Genomic DNA, 17912 nt, shown 5'->3' with positions numbered 1-17912 from the left:
CTCCCTTACACCGGCCTCCTCCCTTCCCTCGGCCCCGCCCCCTCGAGTGTCCCCGGGAATAGCGTCCGGGCTGCCCCCGCGGCGGCTGCTGCCGCAGCCATGGACGGGGCCGCGGGGCCGCCACGGGGGCCCGAGGAGGAGGAGGAAACGGCGCCGGCGGCGGCCACCACGCCCGGCCCGGGCCCTGGCGGGAACAAGTTCGCCGACATCCGGCGCCTGCTCGCCGAGGGCGCCTTCCCTCCGGCCTTCGGCTCCATCAAGCGCAAGAACCTCAAGCGCTACGCGCAGAAGTTTGTGCTCGAGGGTGAGCGCGCCCCCGCCCGCCCCCTGCCAGACCGCCTCGCTCCGCCGCGCACGCGCACTCGCCGCCCCGCGCCCTCCACGTGCCGGCCCTTCCTCGGCGCTCCTGCCCTCGTGACCCCGGTGCCTACCCTGCTCTTGGCGCTACCCCTCCCCCTCTCCCTCCCTCTCTCCGCCCCCCACCGCGGTGCCCGGTCTACCTCCCATTACTGGCTCTACCTTCCAGATTCCGCACCCCTCCCCCCTCCGTACCATAGCCCGCGCTCATTAATAACAGTAATTAGCACTAATAACAGCGTTTAGAGAACGTTGTAAGGTTTGCTGAGCACTTACCCCATCTGCCCAGGAAGCGAGTGCTGTTATCCCCTTTTTATAGGTGGGGAAACAGGCAGGCAGCTCGCCCAGGGGCCACAGCTAGCAAATGCCCGAGGCTGGATTTGGACTCAGTTCTGGTTGACTCGAGGTCCCGAGCTAGTCCAGCCTGTGACCCTGGGCAAGAAACTTCACATCTGCCTCAGTTTCCCTACCTGTAAAATGGGGCTAAATAACAGCACCTACCTCCCGGGGTCGCTGTGAGGATCAGATGAGCTATCAGCAGAGTGCCAGGTACATGGTAGGCGCTCAATAAATGCTTGCTTCCTTCTCCGACAGTGCCTTATTCCTCCATAGGCCTCTTCCCTGTGGCCCATACTTGGTTTCTCCATCCTATACTATCTCCCCTCCCTGTTGTGCTTCCTAATACTTCACCCCTTCAAGCCTATGCCTTCTCTTCCTTATATTCCACCCTTTCCTCTCACTTCCCCTACACCAATGCTACCTCCTTGTAGGATCCCTCTCCCTTCCCCACCTAGGTTAGTTCCCCTCCCCCTCCTTTAATGAAATGTATCCATTATTTTCCCTCCTTTGTAGGTTACCTTTCCTTCTTGTCCACCAGCTGCCCGCAGGTCATAGGATTTAGGGCTTCTAGGGACATTAGGGATCTGGTATCCTGAAGCTGAATGATATGGAAAACAAGAATGGCGCCTTAGGATTGGAGAAGAGCCAATGTCCCAATTATCCAAAAAAAGGAACAGAGCAAGAAAGAGTATGTAGGCTGCAGGCCAGCGAGCTTGACTTTGCTCCTGGTCAGGATTCTGGAACAGAGCATTAAAGGGATGGCGCATGAATGTCTGGAAAAGGAAGCAGCCATCACAGAGAGTCAGCGGCAAGACTTCCTATCTGTCACTTGCCCAAGTCCAACAGTGTCCCGTTATATTCATACGGTGATTTCTTTGGCCAGTCAGCGGGCACCCAACCCACTTTGTTCCCAATGTTTTGTTACCACAAAGATGCTGCTATGAATTGGGTGCCCATATCCAGAGGGTGTCCCCAGTAGGGTAGAGAATGGTGTAGGTCCTTGAGATCAAGCATAGAAGGAGCATTTGGAAGGAACAGGGGCTATTTAGCCTGTAGAGGAACAGGAAACATGATGGCTGATGAACGTGGCACATGATGAGATCGGACCTCTGGGGAGATTTGTCTCTGGGGCCTATGTCCTGAGCGTTTTCCTCTGCTTCCATTCCCAGCTCCACCACCCACCTCATCCCCTTCACCCCCTGGGGGAGGATGGAACTGTCATGTCCCCCCTGCTCAATTTAACCTATTTCCCAAAGGGGGCCGCCTGTATTATGTGGGACCAAAGAAAGAGGAGAAGAGGGAGGTGGTGGTGGACCCTGAGAGACGGCGTCAGGTGTTCTTAGAGAGCCACTTCACTGAGGTTGGCCACCACCTGGGCCAAAAGAAGACAGTGCATCGTATCCAGAGTCGTTACTACTGGCTGGGGATCGTCAAGGATGTGGTAGACTGGGTAAGGACCAAGGTCAGGGTGCTGGGAGGTGGGGTGGGAGGGAAGGTATCTGCTGGTGAGAGGAGCTCCAGAGGAGCCCAAGGGACTGGGGAGGACAAGATAGGCTTAGGAGGAGGGAGGCAGAAGGAGAGATGGAAAGACAGAGGAGGATCATGATGAGAGAGAGGGAGAGAAAGAGAAGCAAAGAAGAGAGGGAAGGGAAGAAGAGAGAAGGAGAGAGAGAAAGGAGGGAGAGAGAGGAAGAGAAGGGAGGGAGAGAGAAGGAGAGAGAAAAAGAGAGAGGAGGGAGGGGGAGAAAGAGGATGGAGATGGGGGAGAGAAGGAGAGAGAAAAAGAAGGGAAGGAGGGAGAGAGAAGAGAGGGAGAAGAGAGAGAGAGATCGTGAGAGAGACAGACAGACAGAGAGGGATCCATGTTCAGAGAGGGGAATAGACTCCACTCCAGCCAAATCCTGGTTGATGATCCCTCCTATGTACCAAGTTCTTGTGCCAGGTTTTGGGGATACAGGACAAAGAATGGAACAATTCTTCTGCACAAGAAGCTTACATTCTAATGGGAGAGAATGCAGGGACATAACAAGTAGAAATACAAATAAGTGAGAGGTATTTGGGGGAGGAGGCCACCAGCAGCCTTGGGGATCCGGAATACGATTCTCTGCACCCTTTCCTCCTGCCCCCGTAGAGTGTGGCTGTCCCCAGGGCTCCACACAAGTCCACGCTTTCTCTGCTCAGCAGTCTCATCTGCTTTCCTGGGTTCCGATATCATCTCTACACAAACCACTCCCACACCTCTCCTCTCTCCTCAGCTGTAGTCCTGTCTCTCCAAAGTCTTACTAGCCATCCCATTGGCACCTCACTTGAGCCAGATCTCCAACCTCACTAGTCACCCTCCTCCCTCTCTCGGTCACCTCGGGCCAGAACCTTGGGGGCAGCCTTTTTGCTCCCCTTTCCTTCAGTCCTCACATCCAGTCAGCTACCAAATGGGGTCCTTCCTTCTGCACAGCCTCTCTGGCATTAGCCCACCACTCTGGGTCAGACCTCAGCTCCTCGCTCCTGACACTTGGAATAACTCCTTCCTAGGTCTCCCTGGGCCTCCCTTCTCCCCTCTCCTTTATACAGCATCGGAGGAGTCAGTCCAAAGCCTACCCCCGTGACTCCCACTTGGGATTCCTCCCCTTCATACACTCCGTGTTCCCAATAAACAGGTCTGTTTGCTCTTCCCAACTTCTCTTACCTGACTTTTGCACAGGCTTACTCCAATCCCCAAAAACTGCTTCTTGAGGGCAGGAGCTGTTTCATTTGGTTTTTATCATGGCCTCATCTGTAGGATCAGTCCAACCCCCTCATTTTACAGATAAAGAAACTGAGGCCCATTGAGGTTAAGTGACTCCCATAAGTTCACACAGCTAGTAAGTAGTCCTCTAGTTCGCAATCCCAGAATGATTTTTCCCCCGAACCAAACTTGTTCATCTTTGTATCCTCAGCACTATACCTTGTAAGGGAACCCCCTCCTCCCAGACCCAGGGAGGGAATAAGCATTTTAAGTACCTACTATGTGCCAGGCACTATGCTAAGGGGTTTACAAATATTATTTCATTTTATCCTCACAACAGTCCTGGGAGGTAGGTGCTTCTATTATCCCCATTTTATGGATAAAGAAACTGAGGCAGCTGGTGGTAAAGTGACTTGCTCAGGGTCACACAGTAACTGCCCAAGGCTGGATTTTAACTCAGGTCTTCCTAACTCCAAGCCCTGGGCTTTATCCACTGTACCAGCTAGTGCTTAATGAATGTTACTTGAATTGAATCTCTCTCTGTCACTGGGTCTTTATTTCTGTGTCTCTCTCTGTCTCTCTTCTCTCTCTCTAATTCGCTATCTCTCTACATTTCTTTTTTTCCAGTGCAAATCACTGTTGTATTTCTGAAAGGCTTGTTAGCACTGGGGAGGGGAGGGGAGGGAGCCGTCTTTGGGAGTCCTTCAGGGGTGGATCTCATGCTTTGGGAAAGGCTGTACCATCCTCAATCTTGAGCTGGAAGGGCTCTCAGAGGCTTTTAGTCCAGGGCCCTCATTGTACAGATGGGGAAGCTGAGACTCCTAACAGAGGTTACTGGTGTACATAACATAATAATATAATTAATATAGTGATAAGGGTAAGCTATAATAATATTGCTGTATGTTATTATAATGCTATTATAAATACAGTAATAAGAGTGAACTCCTTGGGACCAGGGATAGTTTCCTTCTTTGTACTGTATTTGCTTCCTTCTTTTCTTCAGTATCTAGCACTGTGTTTGGCACATCGTAAGCCCGTGACAAATGTTTTTTGATTGATTATTTCATGCCCAGATCCTCCTAGCCTGGGAGCCAGCCTCCCTCCTTCTCACAGTCTTTCTCTGCTCAGGCCAGAGTGTGCTTGCATCCAATCTAGCTTGGCCGAGGGCCGGCCGCCTCTGCCCCATCCCCATGTCACTCCTTAAATCCCCTCTCCTCCTCCTACTGCGCCTACACGTGCTCCCCAGCCCTGCACTCAGACCCTCCCTCAAAGTCTCAAGCCCTTCCAGCTCTGCCGGGCACATGGAGAGCTTCCAGACAGCCCCAGGCCAGGTGCCAGTCACTCCAGGGGCGCCCAGCCCTTGGGCTGCTCGCTGACTCTCCCCTCCTTCTCTCAAGCCTTGGGGCCCAGCTCTTCCACAGTGTCTGAGGAAAGATGCTCTCCCTGAGTCTGTAAGATAAGAATCCTCCCTGATGTGTCCAGCCCTCCAGTGTATAGGATGCTCTTTCCCTGCCACCCCGACCCCTGTGTGGTTTTCTCCCATCAGAATGTAAGCTTCTTGAGGACAAGTTCTGTCCTGACTCTGGCATCTGTGTCCCCAGGGCTTGTCCCAGGCATGTGAGAATCAGTAAGTGCCTTTTCATTTATTCATTTGTTCATTCTTATAGAAAGTCTCTGAAACCTTCATGACCTTGGGGGAAATCACTTAAATCCCTCCCCTGGGCCTCAGTTTCCTTCTGTGTAAAGTGAGGGGGTTGGACCAGACCTGTGTTCCTGCTCCACCGCTGACCCAGGATCCTCTGGTGCACTGAGGAGCTCTTGACACAGTGTCCTGGTTATTCTCAGAACCACTTATTAAGACCAGTTTCATCATCTCCCTTTCACAGGGGAAGAGGCTGAATCTCAGAGAGGGCAATCATTTCCCCCAGGGTCACACAGCTACTAAGTGTCAGAAGCAGGATTTGAGTCTGGGCCTTTCCTGCCTCTCAATGTCAGGCTGCCTTCCACCCTGCCCCACTTCCCCCACAATCATATGGTGAACACCTCAGAGTCCTGGGCCTCCATTTCCTCTGTAGAAGGAGGGCATTGGACTAAGGTCCCTTCACACTCTATAGCCATGACCCTGGGATCTCAGTAGAGGGTTCAGTTAGTCACAGAAAATGCTTGTTGAGCACCTTCCCTGTGTTGTATACTTCAGCAGATGCAAAGATGAATAAGATGTGGTTCCACCCTCCTAGGGCTCACAGTCTAGTTAGGGAGAAGGGACATGGACACAAAGAATGGTGTGACATAGTGCATTGTTCTATGAGCGTCTTTGTTTTCTCAGATCAGGATGTGCCAGACATGCCAGAATGCCGAGCATGCCAAGAACATGGTCAGGAAGGTGAGGCCAGTGAAGGCAGAGGCCCCCTGGGAGATCCTCAGCATGGAGCTCCAAGGTGAGTACAGGGCGAGACTTAGGAACACTGGCCTCTTGGCTGGCCTTCTTCAGAGCGCCGAAGGGCCAGTGGGAGAGCCTTGGCCTGTCCAGCCAAACCCACGATATGATTCCATCCATCCCTGAATTCTAACATCTGGACACAGGCTCCGTTCCTGCTGCTTGTGTATCTAATCAATGAGGAAGCCATGGGCTCCCAGCCCAGCAGCTATCCCTTATCTTCATCCTCTCACCCACTTATGTGGCCAGGTGCCAAGTCTTGTTGGTTCTCTCTCCATTCCATCTTTCGTATACATCCCCTTCTCTGTACTCCCACAGCCACCTCCCTAGTTCGGGTCCTCTTTGGTGTCCCCTGACTCCAGTCTCCTCTCTCTAGTCCATCTTCCACACGGGTGCCAAATGGATATTCCCAAAGCACAGTCTGACCACCTCACCTGTGACTCAACAATCTTCAGTGGCTCACTATTGCCTCGTAGGATAAAACACAAACTATTCTGCCTGGCATTTAAAGAGCTCTGTGATTTGCCTCCTACTGACTTTCCCAGAATTATTTCATGTCGCTACTCTTTAGGCATTCTCCGTTCCAATCAGATACCCCAGGGGTGCCAAACTCAAATAGAAACAGATTTCTGCGGGCCTCAAATTGACTTAGAAAACAACAAATTATAGCAAAGATTGGATGTTGAGAGGGTGCCAGTCAACTGGGGAATGGCTGAACAAGTTGTGGTATGTGATTGCAATGGAATACTATGGTTTCAGAAAAATCTGGGAAGACGTATATGAACTGATACAAAGTTAAGTGATAGAACCAGGGAAACTTCGTATGCAGTAACAGTAACATTGTATGATAATCAACTAGGAATGACATAGCTCTTCTCAGTCATCCAACAATCCAAGACAATTCCAAAGGACTCATGATGAACGATGCTCTCTACCTCCAGAGAAGGAACTAATGGAGTCTGAATGCAACTTTACTTTTTTTGTGATTTTGTTTTTTTGGTCTGTGTTCTCTCTCACAACATGACTACTGTGAAAAGATGCACGTGTATATCAAATTGTTTACCAATCTCAGGGAGGGCGAGAGGAGGGACGGAGGGAGACAGTTTGGAACTCAAAATTTTTAAAAAATGAATGTTAAAAATTGTTTTTACATGTAATTGGAAAAAAATAAAAAATATTTTTTTAAAAAAAGAAAACCACAAATTAACATTATATTGTATTTCTATTAATTTTGTTAAACATTTCCCAATTACAATTTAATCTGGTTTGGGTCTCATTCAGAGGTTTTGATACCTCCTGTACCCAACATTTCCTCTCCGCCATGCCTAGAATGCTCCCCACCTCCTTTTCCCAGCCTCAGTTCCCTCTCATGCCTGTTTCAGCATCTCCAGGACCTAGCTCAGTATACGGCATACAGTAGGCTCTTATTAAATACCTGTTGAATTGAACCTCACCCTACAGGACCATTCCCAGAGACAGCCCGAGCCAACACACATGTCCTGATAGTGACAGATTACTTCACCAAGTGGATTGAAGCCATCCCAGTGCGGAAGAAGGATGCCCTCTCGGTGGCTAAGGCCCTGGCCAGTCTCTTCTACAGGTATCAGGATACATCCTTTGTTGTTACCAGGAAATACCCATCCTGACTCAGTTTGGACCTTCAGGTCACCTCTGGTGGGGGAAGGAGAGGTGGGAGTGAGGGGTGGAGTGTGTCCTTTTTTTCAAAGGCCCCTGAGTGGATGCCTTTAGAAAGCCACTCTTGGCCTCCCTCCCTCCTATTGGATTTTTCTCTTTTCATTTGTGCAGATTTGGTGCCTCCAAAAATATCTACTCCAGTCAGAGCTGGGCCTTCTGTGAAGAGGTAGGTGAAGAGGTGCCCAGCATGTGCTGAGTGTCCACTTCCCTATCCTGCAGGTGGCTCTGTCCGGCCCGCCTTCCCTGCCTGTTAGTCAGCCTCTGCTGTCTCTCTATCAGAAGGCCTTGGGAGATTGCTTGAATGTCAGATACTAGAATAGAAAGCCTCCCTGGGGTCAGTTTTACAGATCCAAGCTCCTCCAGGTATATCCTTGTCATTTTCTGTCTCCCCCAGTCCCATCCTGCCCCATCAGGCATAGGGAAGGACCAGAATTGGCACATGGTGGGGAAGGGGGTGATGGGGGGCCACTGTTGGGCCCACAAGCCTCAGATGAGTGGGAGAAGGGGAAAAGGCAGGCTACCAGCCCCCAAAGAAGGCTGCTGTGATGTACTGGAAAGTCAGAGGAGCTGGCTTAGAATTGCAGTCATGCTGCTCTGCCCCCATGTGACCCAGGCCTTCCTGTGAAGCAGGCATCACAGAGCCTCACTCATGCCCCAGGCCTGTGGCCACCTTGCTCCCATAGCAGGGATTAAGTCAGATGCCGCAGTAGAAACAGCAGCAGCAGGGCTCTCATCTGTCAGAAGCAGATTGGAGCTCCGGGTTCCCAGGCTTCCAGCTGTACTTCTGTCCCTGGCACCATTTTCCCAGGACAAGGAAAGGGCTAGAGAACGCCCAGGTGAAGAAAGCCCCTCTGCCAGTGTAGAGAGTTGCTTAGAGCAGAGGTATCAGATGCAGGGCCTGCAGGGCAGGCCACACAAGGCCCGTGTTACCCCCAAGTGTTTACACACCAGATTAAAACATCACTGGGAAATGCTTAACAAAATAAACAGAACTACCACCAAACAGCAACAATATTAAGAGGTAGTTTTCCACATCGGTATGTGGCCTGCAGGGATCCTTATAGAGGGTTTCGTGGCCCCCATTTCTACTTTTTTTCTTTTGGAGGCAGTCAGTTAAGTGACTTTCCCAGGGTCACATAGCTACTAAGTATCTGAGGGCAGATTTGAATTCAGGTCCTTCTGACTCCCAGGCCAGTGCCCCTCTTCGTTTCTACTGGCATTTGACACCATTGGCCTAGAGCACTGAGAGAGGTTCACTGTTTGTCCAGGGTCCCACAGTCCCTGTGTGTCAGAGGTTGGATTTGAACCCAGATCTTCCTGGTTCTGAAGCCAGCTCCCTGCCCACCAGGCCACAACTGCCCCTTCCTTATTATTGGGCCTGGGGCCCAACGTCCCACTCCATCAGCTAGCTCGCCAGTTTGAGGGGATCTGGTGGTATCTGGTGGATGGACCAGATGACTTGCCACTTCTGGAAAGTTAACCCCTCCTGCCATGTCTCTCTCCTTAAGGGCCAGACCCAAGGGTGGCGGGGAGGCCGCCTACATGGGGAGGATGGAGGCTGCTGTCCCTGTGAGAGGTTCTGGTGAGTGTGGCTGGGCCCAGGGAACCTCCCCCTTTCTCATGGGCCTGTACAGGTGAGCCGGCACCTGGGAGAACACTGGAGCATCTCCCAAACCCTGACGCCGTCTGCTGCCCCCGATCCCATGGGGCTGGACGAGGCAACCGCCGAGCTGCTGAAGGCCGCCCTCCAGAGCATGGTGAAGGAGAAGCAGCACGACTGGGACGAGCATCTGGACCCTGTGGTGTTCAGTTTCCGTACGACCGTCAGCTCCGTCACCAAACACACACCATTCTTCCTCATGTTTAATCGCCGAGTCTGCTTGTCTTCTGAGGTACCTGAGCGGGGCCTGGCTGGACACAGAGGTGGGGCCTTCGTTTTAGCAGACCTCAAGCTCTTGGGCTTGAAGGGATGCCTCCATCCCCTGAAGGGCCCCAGGTTCTTGAGTAACGACCACAGCGATAGTGGCGAGTGTCTATCATCCTCCTTGAGGCTTGCAGGCACTCCACAGGCTGCCTCATGATGAGGAATCGAAGACTCCCAGGAGCAGAGGGATCAGAGGGGTCAGGAGGATTGTAGATTGAGAGCAGGAAGCTCCCTTAGGTGCTTTCCCTTCCAACCCTGTCACGTGACAAATGAGAAAACAGGCAGGATCACACAGCTTAGAATGTCAGAGATGGGACTTGAACCCAAACATTTCAGATTCTAAGTCAGGCATTCTATGCACTGCACCACATTGCCTCTGAGGCCACTGGAGGCTCAGCTGAGGGGCGGGGTGTGTGTGTGTGGGGGGGTGTGTCCGTGTCCCTGTGTCCCTGTATCTGTGTCCACCCCCTAACCGTGGCTCTGCTACATGCTAGAAATCTCAGATCTGTAAATGTCTGTTGATGGATGGGTGGAATGACTTGTGCTTTCCAGAATGATTCTGTGAAGGACCCAAAGGAGGAGGGATCTGGCTCCATGAAAACCGACGGCCTCCCTCCTTTCACAGCTGCTGTCCAAGAGCAGCAGGGGGCTGTGAGGAAGCTCGTAAGTCCTGTTGGCACTCCAGGAAATCGGCCCTTCCAGTCCACTTGGTTTGGAGCCGTATCTTCCAGCCTCCCTCCCCTCCCCCACTCATCCCTCTCTGTCAGGTCCCTGAGTGCAGGCTCTGTCTGTACTTGCTGAGCTCTTACTTAGGAAGGACTCAGAACCAGCTGGGGCACCAGGGGCTTGCCCCCAGATATTCCCACCTGATCGTCTTTGGAATGAAAGACAGCCATGTTGCTTTGAGGAACAGGCTGAGGGTGTCTTTTGTCCCCAGCTCAGCATTTGCTTGTTGCTCTAGGAAGAATGACCACAGCCTTTTCCAGGGTTCCTGATGGAGGGAGCCCTTGTTCTTGCACTGCCCCTCCTCAACCAGTCTCCCTCCTCCCATAGGTGATTGATAACACAGCTGCCTCGGGCTCCAGGAGGAACATGAAGAGGAAAGCTGGGCGCCTCACAGCCCTGGCCTTCAGTGTGGAGGACCGAGGCTTCACAGACAGTCCCTTAAAAAAGCTTAAGAAGAGCCCCTTCATGTCCTTTCAGTTGGAAACCATCCTGCCTTCAGAGCAGCCGCCGGCAGCCGAGGGAAAGCAGTCCCCTTTCGCTGAGCATTGACCCACTAACTCGGTGCCATCGGTCCCTCATCGGTTTGGCTCCTGGAGTAGGCAGTGCTAAACCTTTCCTGCCCCGAGCAGGGTGCTCTGTCTCACACAAGGAGTGCTACTGAGTGACAGCAACACACCCCAGAAGACCACTGAGGCCAACCTCAGAACCTGAACCATCCAAGAGGCCCAGCTAGAAGTGTAAATGCCCTACAGGGGCTCAAGGCAGGCAGCCTGGCCTTGACTCCTTCGGCAGGCCAACAGAGCCTCTCTGGGTCCCTGGAGTCCTGCTCTGGGGGATGCTCATAGGTGTCAGTGCTCATGCAGGGTCTACCAAGTCTCCAGCCATCCAAGGTGATGGACCTGGAAGGACCTTGATTTTCTGTGTCCTGCTTTCACCAGCCAGAGAGTGACTGAGCTCCCCCCAAAGTCCTCTCTCACTCCCAGGGAGCTGAAAACTCAGCTGGCTCCAATATAGTCATAGGCCAGAGCTCCCTTGGGGTGAAAAGTTATTTAAAGTTTAAACAGCATCTCCATTACAGGTGTTGAATGGGGAAGGATGGCATTGGCCTGGGAGGGATCTCCTTGCTGCCCTCTCTGAATTCACTGGTCTTTAAGATCTGCTCTTACAACTCAGGGACCCCTCTGGACACATCTCAGAGGGCCGAGCCCCATCTCACCTGGCTTCACGAGGACTGAACGAGCATGTCCTTCTTGTCTCTTACCTTTGCTCATGGGGAGGAGGGGAGTCACAGTCCACTGAGGCTGCCATCATTTCCTCTTTTCACTAGAGACACATTTGGTGATGACCTTTGGCCGTGAGAGCCAGTGGGCCCTCAGAATGAGATCTGGCTCTGGTTTATATTAAAATGTGTTTGCTTTTGGGAGTGATTCACTCACTGACAGACAGGGAGGAGAGACTGAGCTCAGGAGTCTGATTGGAGAGTAGCCAGGGATGATTCTAAAACCACAGGATGGGATGTTTCAAGCCCAAAGGGACCTCGAGGTCATGCAGCCCACCCCCCTCATTTTCTCAAGATGAGGAAACAGGCCCCAAAAGGTCAAGTGATTTTCCCATGGTCACAGGAAGTTCTGCAGGGGTGGGGTCTGAAATAAATGAGATGGTTGGATAGCCATAAGAAGGGACAGGAACATCAAATTGGGAGCTAGGAAATACCTTGGAGGCCATCTGATGCCATCCCTTCAAATGAACAAGTGTTTATTAATGCTAGGCACTGGCCTAAGGGCTGGGATACAAAGAAAGACAAAAATAACTCATGTCTTCCAGGAGCTCACAGTCTAATGGAGGAGACAACGTGTAAAAAACTGCATAAACGATACAGTAGAGGGGAGGCATTGGCGTTAAGGGGGTCCAGGACAGACCTCTTGTGTTGGGACTTGAGGTTTTAGGTGTGGCTTGAAGGAGGTCGGTGGGGAAAGCGTTCCAGGTATGGAGGTCATTGAGACTCAGAGAGGGAAAGGTTATCCAGATGGCAGATTCGGGGTCAGATCAGTGAGCCCAGATCACCCAGTGGCCCAGTTGGATTGCCTTGGATTTCAGGAGCTCTGGGGCTGAGTCCTGCCCAGACAGAGGTCAGTCATCACAACCCTGAGATGAAGGCTGAGACTGCACGTCTTCTGGATGTGTGACCTTTGCTTCCCTGGTATCCCCTTGTGTTAAAATCCCCCCATATGTAAAAACCAGGTGGAGTTCCGGTTTCTTGTCATTTTTTGCCAATGCCCAGGTCGTAAAGACGGCCGTTTTGCCGCAGGCTAGATCATAGCTGCAAAGGATGAAACGTTTTGAAACTCCTTTGTAAATAAATGGTCTCACAAAAAATGCTCTTTGGGTTGCAGAAATCAATGTATAGGATCATTACCAGAAATTGTTGGGTTTGGGGTTTTGTGTGTGGTGGGGGAGGGTGAAGAGGACTTTAGACTTGGCTGGTGCTCTCTTTCCTCTCCCTGTTCCCACTCCCTTGCCCACAGCGTGTGTCAGCAGAGCCCCGATTTAGCTGACCTGAGGAGAGAGTTCCTTTCTGGGCTTGGCCCTAAATGCCCTACAAGCTGTGATCTCCAGCCAGATTCCCAGGCTGAAGAACTGCATTCACTCAAACAACAGTTACATACTTAGGATATGCTCAGCACTGGGTTGAGATTCCCCAGGGATCCATAGGTTTGTCCCAGATCATAGACTGCAACAAGGCCCTTCCTTGACTTACTCAGAAGGGGGGTGGTCACAGGCGGGCTAAACTGTGGAGGGAGACCTTAAAGCCTGGGCTGAACCTTCCATCCAGAAATAAACTAGCTTTCCCAAGAACAGAAAATGTATTTCTGCCAGCCCCCTGGGGATTTTATTCTTCCTTGGCACTCAGAAAGGTAAGACAATCATCTGAGCCCAGTAACAGCCTCACAGGGTCCCTGGAGTCCTGCCATGGGGGAAGCTCAGATGTGTCAGCTCATACGGTAGCAGGGACCTCCAAGTCTCCAGCCATCCAAGAGGATGGACCTGGAAGGACCTTGAGTTTCCATGTCCATGACATGGTGCTTTCACCAGGCAAACAGTGACTGAGCTCCCCCCAAAGCCCTCACTCCCAGGGAGCTGAAAACTTAGCTGGCTTCAATACAGTTACAGGCCAGAGCTCCCCTAGGTTAGAAGTCATTTAAAGTTTAAACAGGATCTCCACTACAGGTGTTGCCCTCTCATCTTTCAGGCCAGGCCTCAGAGGGGAGAATGCTCCAGAGAACAGATCTCCCTGTAGCAAGCAGGTTAGACCTGTAAGTCATTAAGTCAGCAGGCATTTATTAAGCACCTACTAGGTGTGGGGCAGAGCAGATAGGTGGCACAGAGAGAGTGAGCTTTGAATTTGAACCAGCACTCAGATGCCCAGGCGCTAACCCCAGCTTTTCCACAAACTAGCTCTGGTGACCTTGAACATTTTCTGGGTTTCAGTTGTCATCTTTGTCAAAATAAGCTGGGCCTGACTCTCTGGAGGAAGACAGCTTCCCCACTCCAATATCCTTCAGCTTTGAATTTGCTCCCTGTCTCAGAAGCAGATGGTTTTCCCCTCATCGTCCTTTCAGCTTTTCAGAAAAAAATAAAAGTATTCTTGACTAGTCAGAGTATTAATTAGCAATGTCCATGGCTAGGCCCAGCCTTCAGGCTAGGCAAGTACAGTTAACTTAGCTATATTCACGTTGGTGAAACAGGATGCTGAGACACAGACAATTCCCAAATCATTTAGATTTGGCAGAAAAGAGAGCACCACCTTCTTTTCAATTAGTATTTATTTTCTCTCCCATCTGTACCACCCTGTCCCCCCACCCCTACCCCAAAGAAAATAAAACCCTTGAAACCAATACACAGAGTTAAGCAAAACAAATTCCCGTGTTGGTCTTGTAGGAAAAATGTGTGTCCCGTGCTACACCCCAATTCCATCACCTCTCTGTCAGCACTCTTCATCACCAGTCTTCTGGAATCACAGTTGATCATTGCGTTGAGCAGAGGTTATAAGGTTGTTATTGGAGACACAGTTCTGGTTCTACTCACTTCCTTCTGCATCAGTTCGCATAGGTCTTCACAGGTTTCTTTGAAATCAACCTGTTTGTCAATTTCTTAGAATACAGCAGGATCATTCCATTACCTGCACATACCACAATGTGTTCTGCCATCCCCCATTAGATGGGCATCCCCTTAGTTTCCAGTTCTTTGCAATCATAAAAAGCAGCACAGTTTTCTTACATTACATCTACCTCCTTGATTTTGGCTAATTTTAGAATGAGTGGATTTTTTTAGAGCATGTGTTGACAGGCGCAAACGGGGAGCTGGCTCAGATGTCCGGATTTGCACTCAGCTTACTCACAGGAACCTAGATGTAGAGCTAGAAGAACCTTAGAAGCCATATACTCCAACCCCCTCATTTTTAGAGAGTAGGAAATGGGCCTACGCATGTTGAGTGAGTTGTCCAAGATTGCATAGGTAAGTGGTAAAGCAAGGTATCAAGGTAGTACAGTGGTTAGAACACCACTTGAGACAATGCTTACTCCCAAGCAGCTCCGTAATCTAAATAGGAGACCAAACACATAGATAACCGTGTACCAAAAAGTTAGATACACAAGAAATTTGAAATAATCAGCAGAGGGAAAGCACTAGGATTAAGAGAGGTTAGGAAAGGCTTCCATAAAAGGGAAGGTTTTAGCTAGGATTTGAAGGAAGCTGGAGGCCTTATGAGGAGGAAGAGAATTCCAGGCATGAGGGGACAGCCAAAGAAAACAGAGTCCACAGATGAAGTGTCTTGTCCCAGGAATGTCAGCATCACTGGATGGAAGAGTGTAAAGGGTAAAATGACTGGAAAGGGGTATGGGGAGAATAGTTGGGGGGATGGTCAGGTTGTAAAAGGCTTTGAAAGCCAGAGGATCCTGTATTTGATCCTATAGGTGATAGAAGCCCCAGTGATTTAGGAAGATCACTTTGAGAGCTCTGTGGAGGATGGAGTGGAGTGGGAAGACCAGCCAGTGTGTGGTGATGAGGGCTTCCACCATAGGATGGGAGAGGGCGTGTTCAAAAGCTGTGATGAAAATGATAGGATGCAGAATCCTATGAGTCACTTCTTTCTGGGACTCAGTCTTCTGATCTGTAAAATAAAAGGGGTTAGATTAGAAGACCACAAAGGTTGTATCCACCTCTAGACCTGTGGTCCCTCTGTGGGCTCGTTTCTTCCTCTGTAAAACAAAAAGTTGAACGATGATCTGAAGTCCTTTTCACCTCTGAGTCCTACGAATCTTTTACTCCCTGGGCCTCAGTTTTGTCCCCTTTAAAATGACCTGGACTATACGGTCCCTAAGGTTCCTTCCAGCCAGGCTCCTGTGATTTCATCCCTAGCACGTGCTTGGTCCACCGTGAGGACTTAATAAATGCTTGTTTCCTTCCTTCCTTCCAACGTGCAAGCCAGCGAGCCACATGAATTTATCAAGCGCACCGGGGCCTGCACGGGGTACATCAAGACAAAGATGAAATGGTCCCTGCCCTCCAGGAGCTTCCATTCTGGGGATGGGGATGGAGGGTACAGCCTGGGCTCCTCCAAGATCTCCCCCGTCCTTTCCAGGCTCTTCCCCGGCTGGAGCTTGGGAAGGAAGGGTGGGGCGCTCAGCAGGCGAAGTCAGAGGGCTAGGGTGCTGGAAAGAATCCCCCAGCTGAGTGGGGCAGGGCGGGGGCGGGGCACTGAGAGGGGGCGGGGCGGGGGGGGGATCTAGCCCAAAGGAGCCGCAAGGGGAGGCTTGTGGGCGTGTCAGAACATCTAGACAGCCCCGGGCGGGGGCGGGGCCATGAGCGAGAGGTGGAGCTGCGGAGACAGAGCAGAGAGGGGCGGGGCATAACATTATGGGGCGTGTCGGAAGGGCCTAATCGATTGGAGGCGTATCCTGGAGTGTGGGTGGGGCAAGATGGCTGGGGGCGTAGACGGGGGCAGGGTCAACCTCTGGATGGGGTCGCGGGACTGGATAGGCTCTGGAGCGCGGACTCGAGCACCCCCCCCGGGGGGCGGAGCCATAGAGGTCGTGGGGGGGGGGGGGGCAGGGTCTATCATCTAGAGGCGGGGCCTCAGGACGAGTCCAGCGGATGGGGGTAGGAAGGGCCAAGTGATGGGGCAGGTCATGTGGGTGGGGGCAGAGCCTTCTGCGGCGGAGGGGGGGGGGGTGAAGGGGGAGGGGGAGAGAAGGTAGGGGGGAGGATGGGGGAAACCATGGCTAGGCGAAATATCTAGGGGCGTGCCCTGGGGCGGGGACGGTGGCCGGCTTAGGGGCGTGTCCCAGGCCCAGACTAGGCCGCTGGGGGTGACGCCTAGGTCACGGTGGGGGGAGGAGCGGCGGGAGGCGGGGCCTAGCCTCTGGCGGAGGAAGGGAGAAGGTCGGTGGACAGTCCGGCCTGGGCGGGCCCTCGGGCAGGGTGAGTCACTGGTAGGAGGGGCCTCTGGAATGGACAGGCTGTGGGGGAGGGGAGGAACCGCAGAAGCCAGTGAGGGCGGAGCCTTGCCTCTGGGGCGGAGCCTCAATGTGGGGGCGGGGTGGAGGGCAGATAAGATGGGCGGTGCCTGGTTGTGGGCGGGACCTTTGGGCGGGACAGGCTATGGGGCGGGGCCTTCCTTCGGAGGCGGGGCCTAGGGGAGGGGAAAGGCGGCCTCACGTCAGCCCGGGGCGGCCCCGCCTCCCTCCGTGCGACCTTGCAGCGGCTGCGGCGGCGGCGCCCGAGCTGCCGGGCGGGCTGGCGGTGGGCAGTCGGTGCCCATGAGCCGCGCCGAGCGGAGTGCAGCGCAGCGCCCAGCCCCGGCCCACCTGGCGCCAGGTAACAGGTAAGGCGGGCCTAGGGCGGGCGGGGTCCCGGGACTCTCCTCCTCCCCGGGTCTTCGGGTGCCTTGGAGGATGGAGGCGCGGAGGCTGGTGGGGAGCTGCCCCCCCCCCGGGGCCTCCCCAGCTGCTGCGGGGGTAGGCTCTCCCTTCCCGCACCGACTGGCCTTGGCGGGGGCGGGGCTGGACTTCCCTACAGAGTGTGGTCTAGGGAAAAACGAGGCCAGTGTGGGCTCCAGTGAGACCCCCGCCCCCAGACACCTGTGCCCTCTGGCTGCCCCTCGGGCTTCTGGGAACATCGTCTGCCAGCAGCCCCTAACCGCCGGCGAGGATGTAGGGGGCGGGCTGGCCTCTGGGACTTTGTTTACCTCTAAGGCGATAACATCCCCCGCCCCATGGGGGCTGCGAGGGGCCCTCTGGATGAGCCTCCCACCTTGGCAGGGGAGGAAGGGGGCTGGGGTCTCGAGTCTCGAGTCTCTGTCCAGCATCTGTCCTCAGACACTGGCGACCCCTCTCCCCGGTAACCGCCAAAGCAAACAGCTCCGGGTGGGCCAGGCAGAGGGGGCTGCCGGCTCACCGTGACCTGACCATCACCTGTGGTCCCCATGCCTTCCCTTCCTGGCCAGGAGGGAGAGGAGAGGAAACTGTTCCCTCTCCTCTCTCTCGCCCTCTCCCTCCTTCTCTTTCTCTCCCTCCCTCTGCAGCATCCCTTGCAGGTCTAGGAGGGCTGAGCTTGCGGTTTAATGTTGCAATTATTTTTAACCCTTGAGGCTCCATAGTCTCAGGTGAGGGAAGAATAGGGAGCCCAAGAGCCTCGTTAAGGCCTCAAGGAAA

At 53.0% G+C, this 17912-nt stretch overlaps 1 protein-coding gene across 1 annotated transcript; it reads right to left on the bottom strand.

Moving 5' to 3' along the window:
* Positions 1 to 16136: 16136 nt before the first annotated feature.
* LOC118854719 (extensin-like) lies at positions 16137 to 17685 on the bottom strand. The gene is made up of 4 exons (XM_036765020.1): positions 17512 to 17685; positions 16918 to 17285; positions 16521 to 16718; positions 16137 to 16410 (listed from the first exon to the last, which is right to left on the bottom strand). The coding sequence occupies exons 1-4, from the start codon at positions 17683 to 17685 to the stop codon at positions 16137 to 16139; spliced, it is 1014 nt and encodes a 337-aa protein (XP_036620915.1).
* Positions 17686 to 17912: the final 227 nt, after the last annotated feature.

The sequence above is a fragment of the Trichosurus vulpecula genome, chromosome 1, assembly GCF_011100635.1.
Source record: "Trichosurus vulpecula isolate mTriVul1 chromosome 1, mTriVul1.pri, whole genome shotgun sequence".
Taxonomy (NCBI): Eukaryota; Metazoa; Chordata; class Mammalia; order Diprotodontia; family Phalangeridae; genus Trichosurus; species Trichosurus vulpecula.
This window is presented reverse-complemented; position numbering and strand designations above follow the sequence as displayed.

What these genes read in the sequence shown, in the direction of transcription:
- LOC118854719 (XM_036765020.1), bottom strand. Translation starts at nt 17,685, where the DNA reads ATGGGGACCACAGGTGATGGTCAGGTCACGGTGAGCCGGCAGCCCCCT. An exon ending in CCCCTTCCTCCCCTGCCAAG is followed by an intron (nt 17,286 to 17,511) that starts GTGGGAGGCTCA and finishes GTTTTTCCCTAG; the next exon opens with ACCACACTCTGTAGGGAAGT. An exon ending in ACGCCCCTAAGCCGGCCACC is followed by an intron (nt 16,411 to 16,520) that starts GTCCCCGCCCCA and finishes CCTCCGCCGCAG; the next exon opens with AAGGCTCTGCCCCCACCCAC.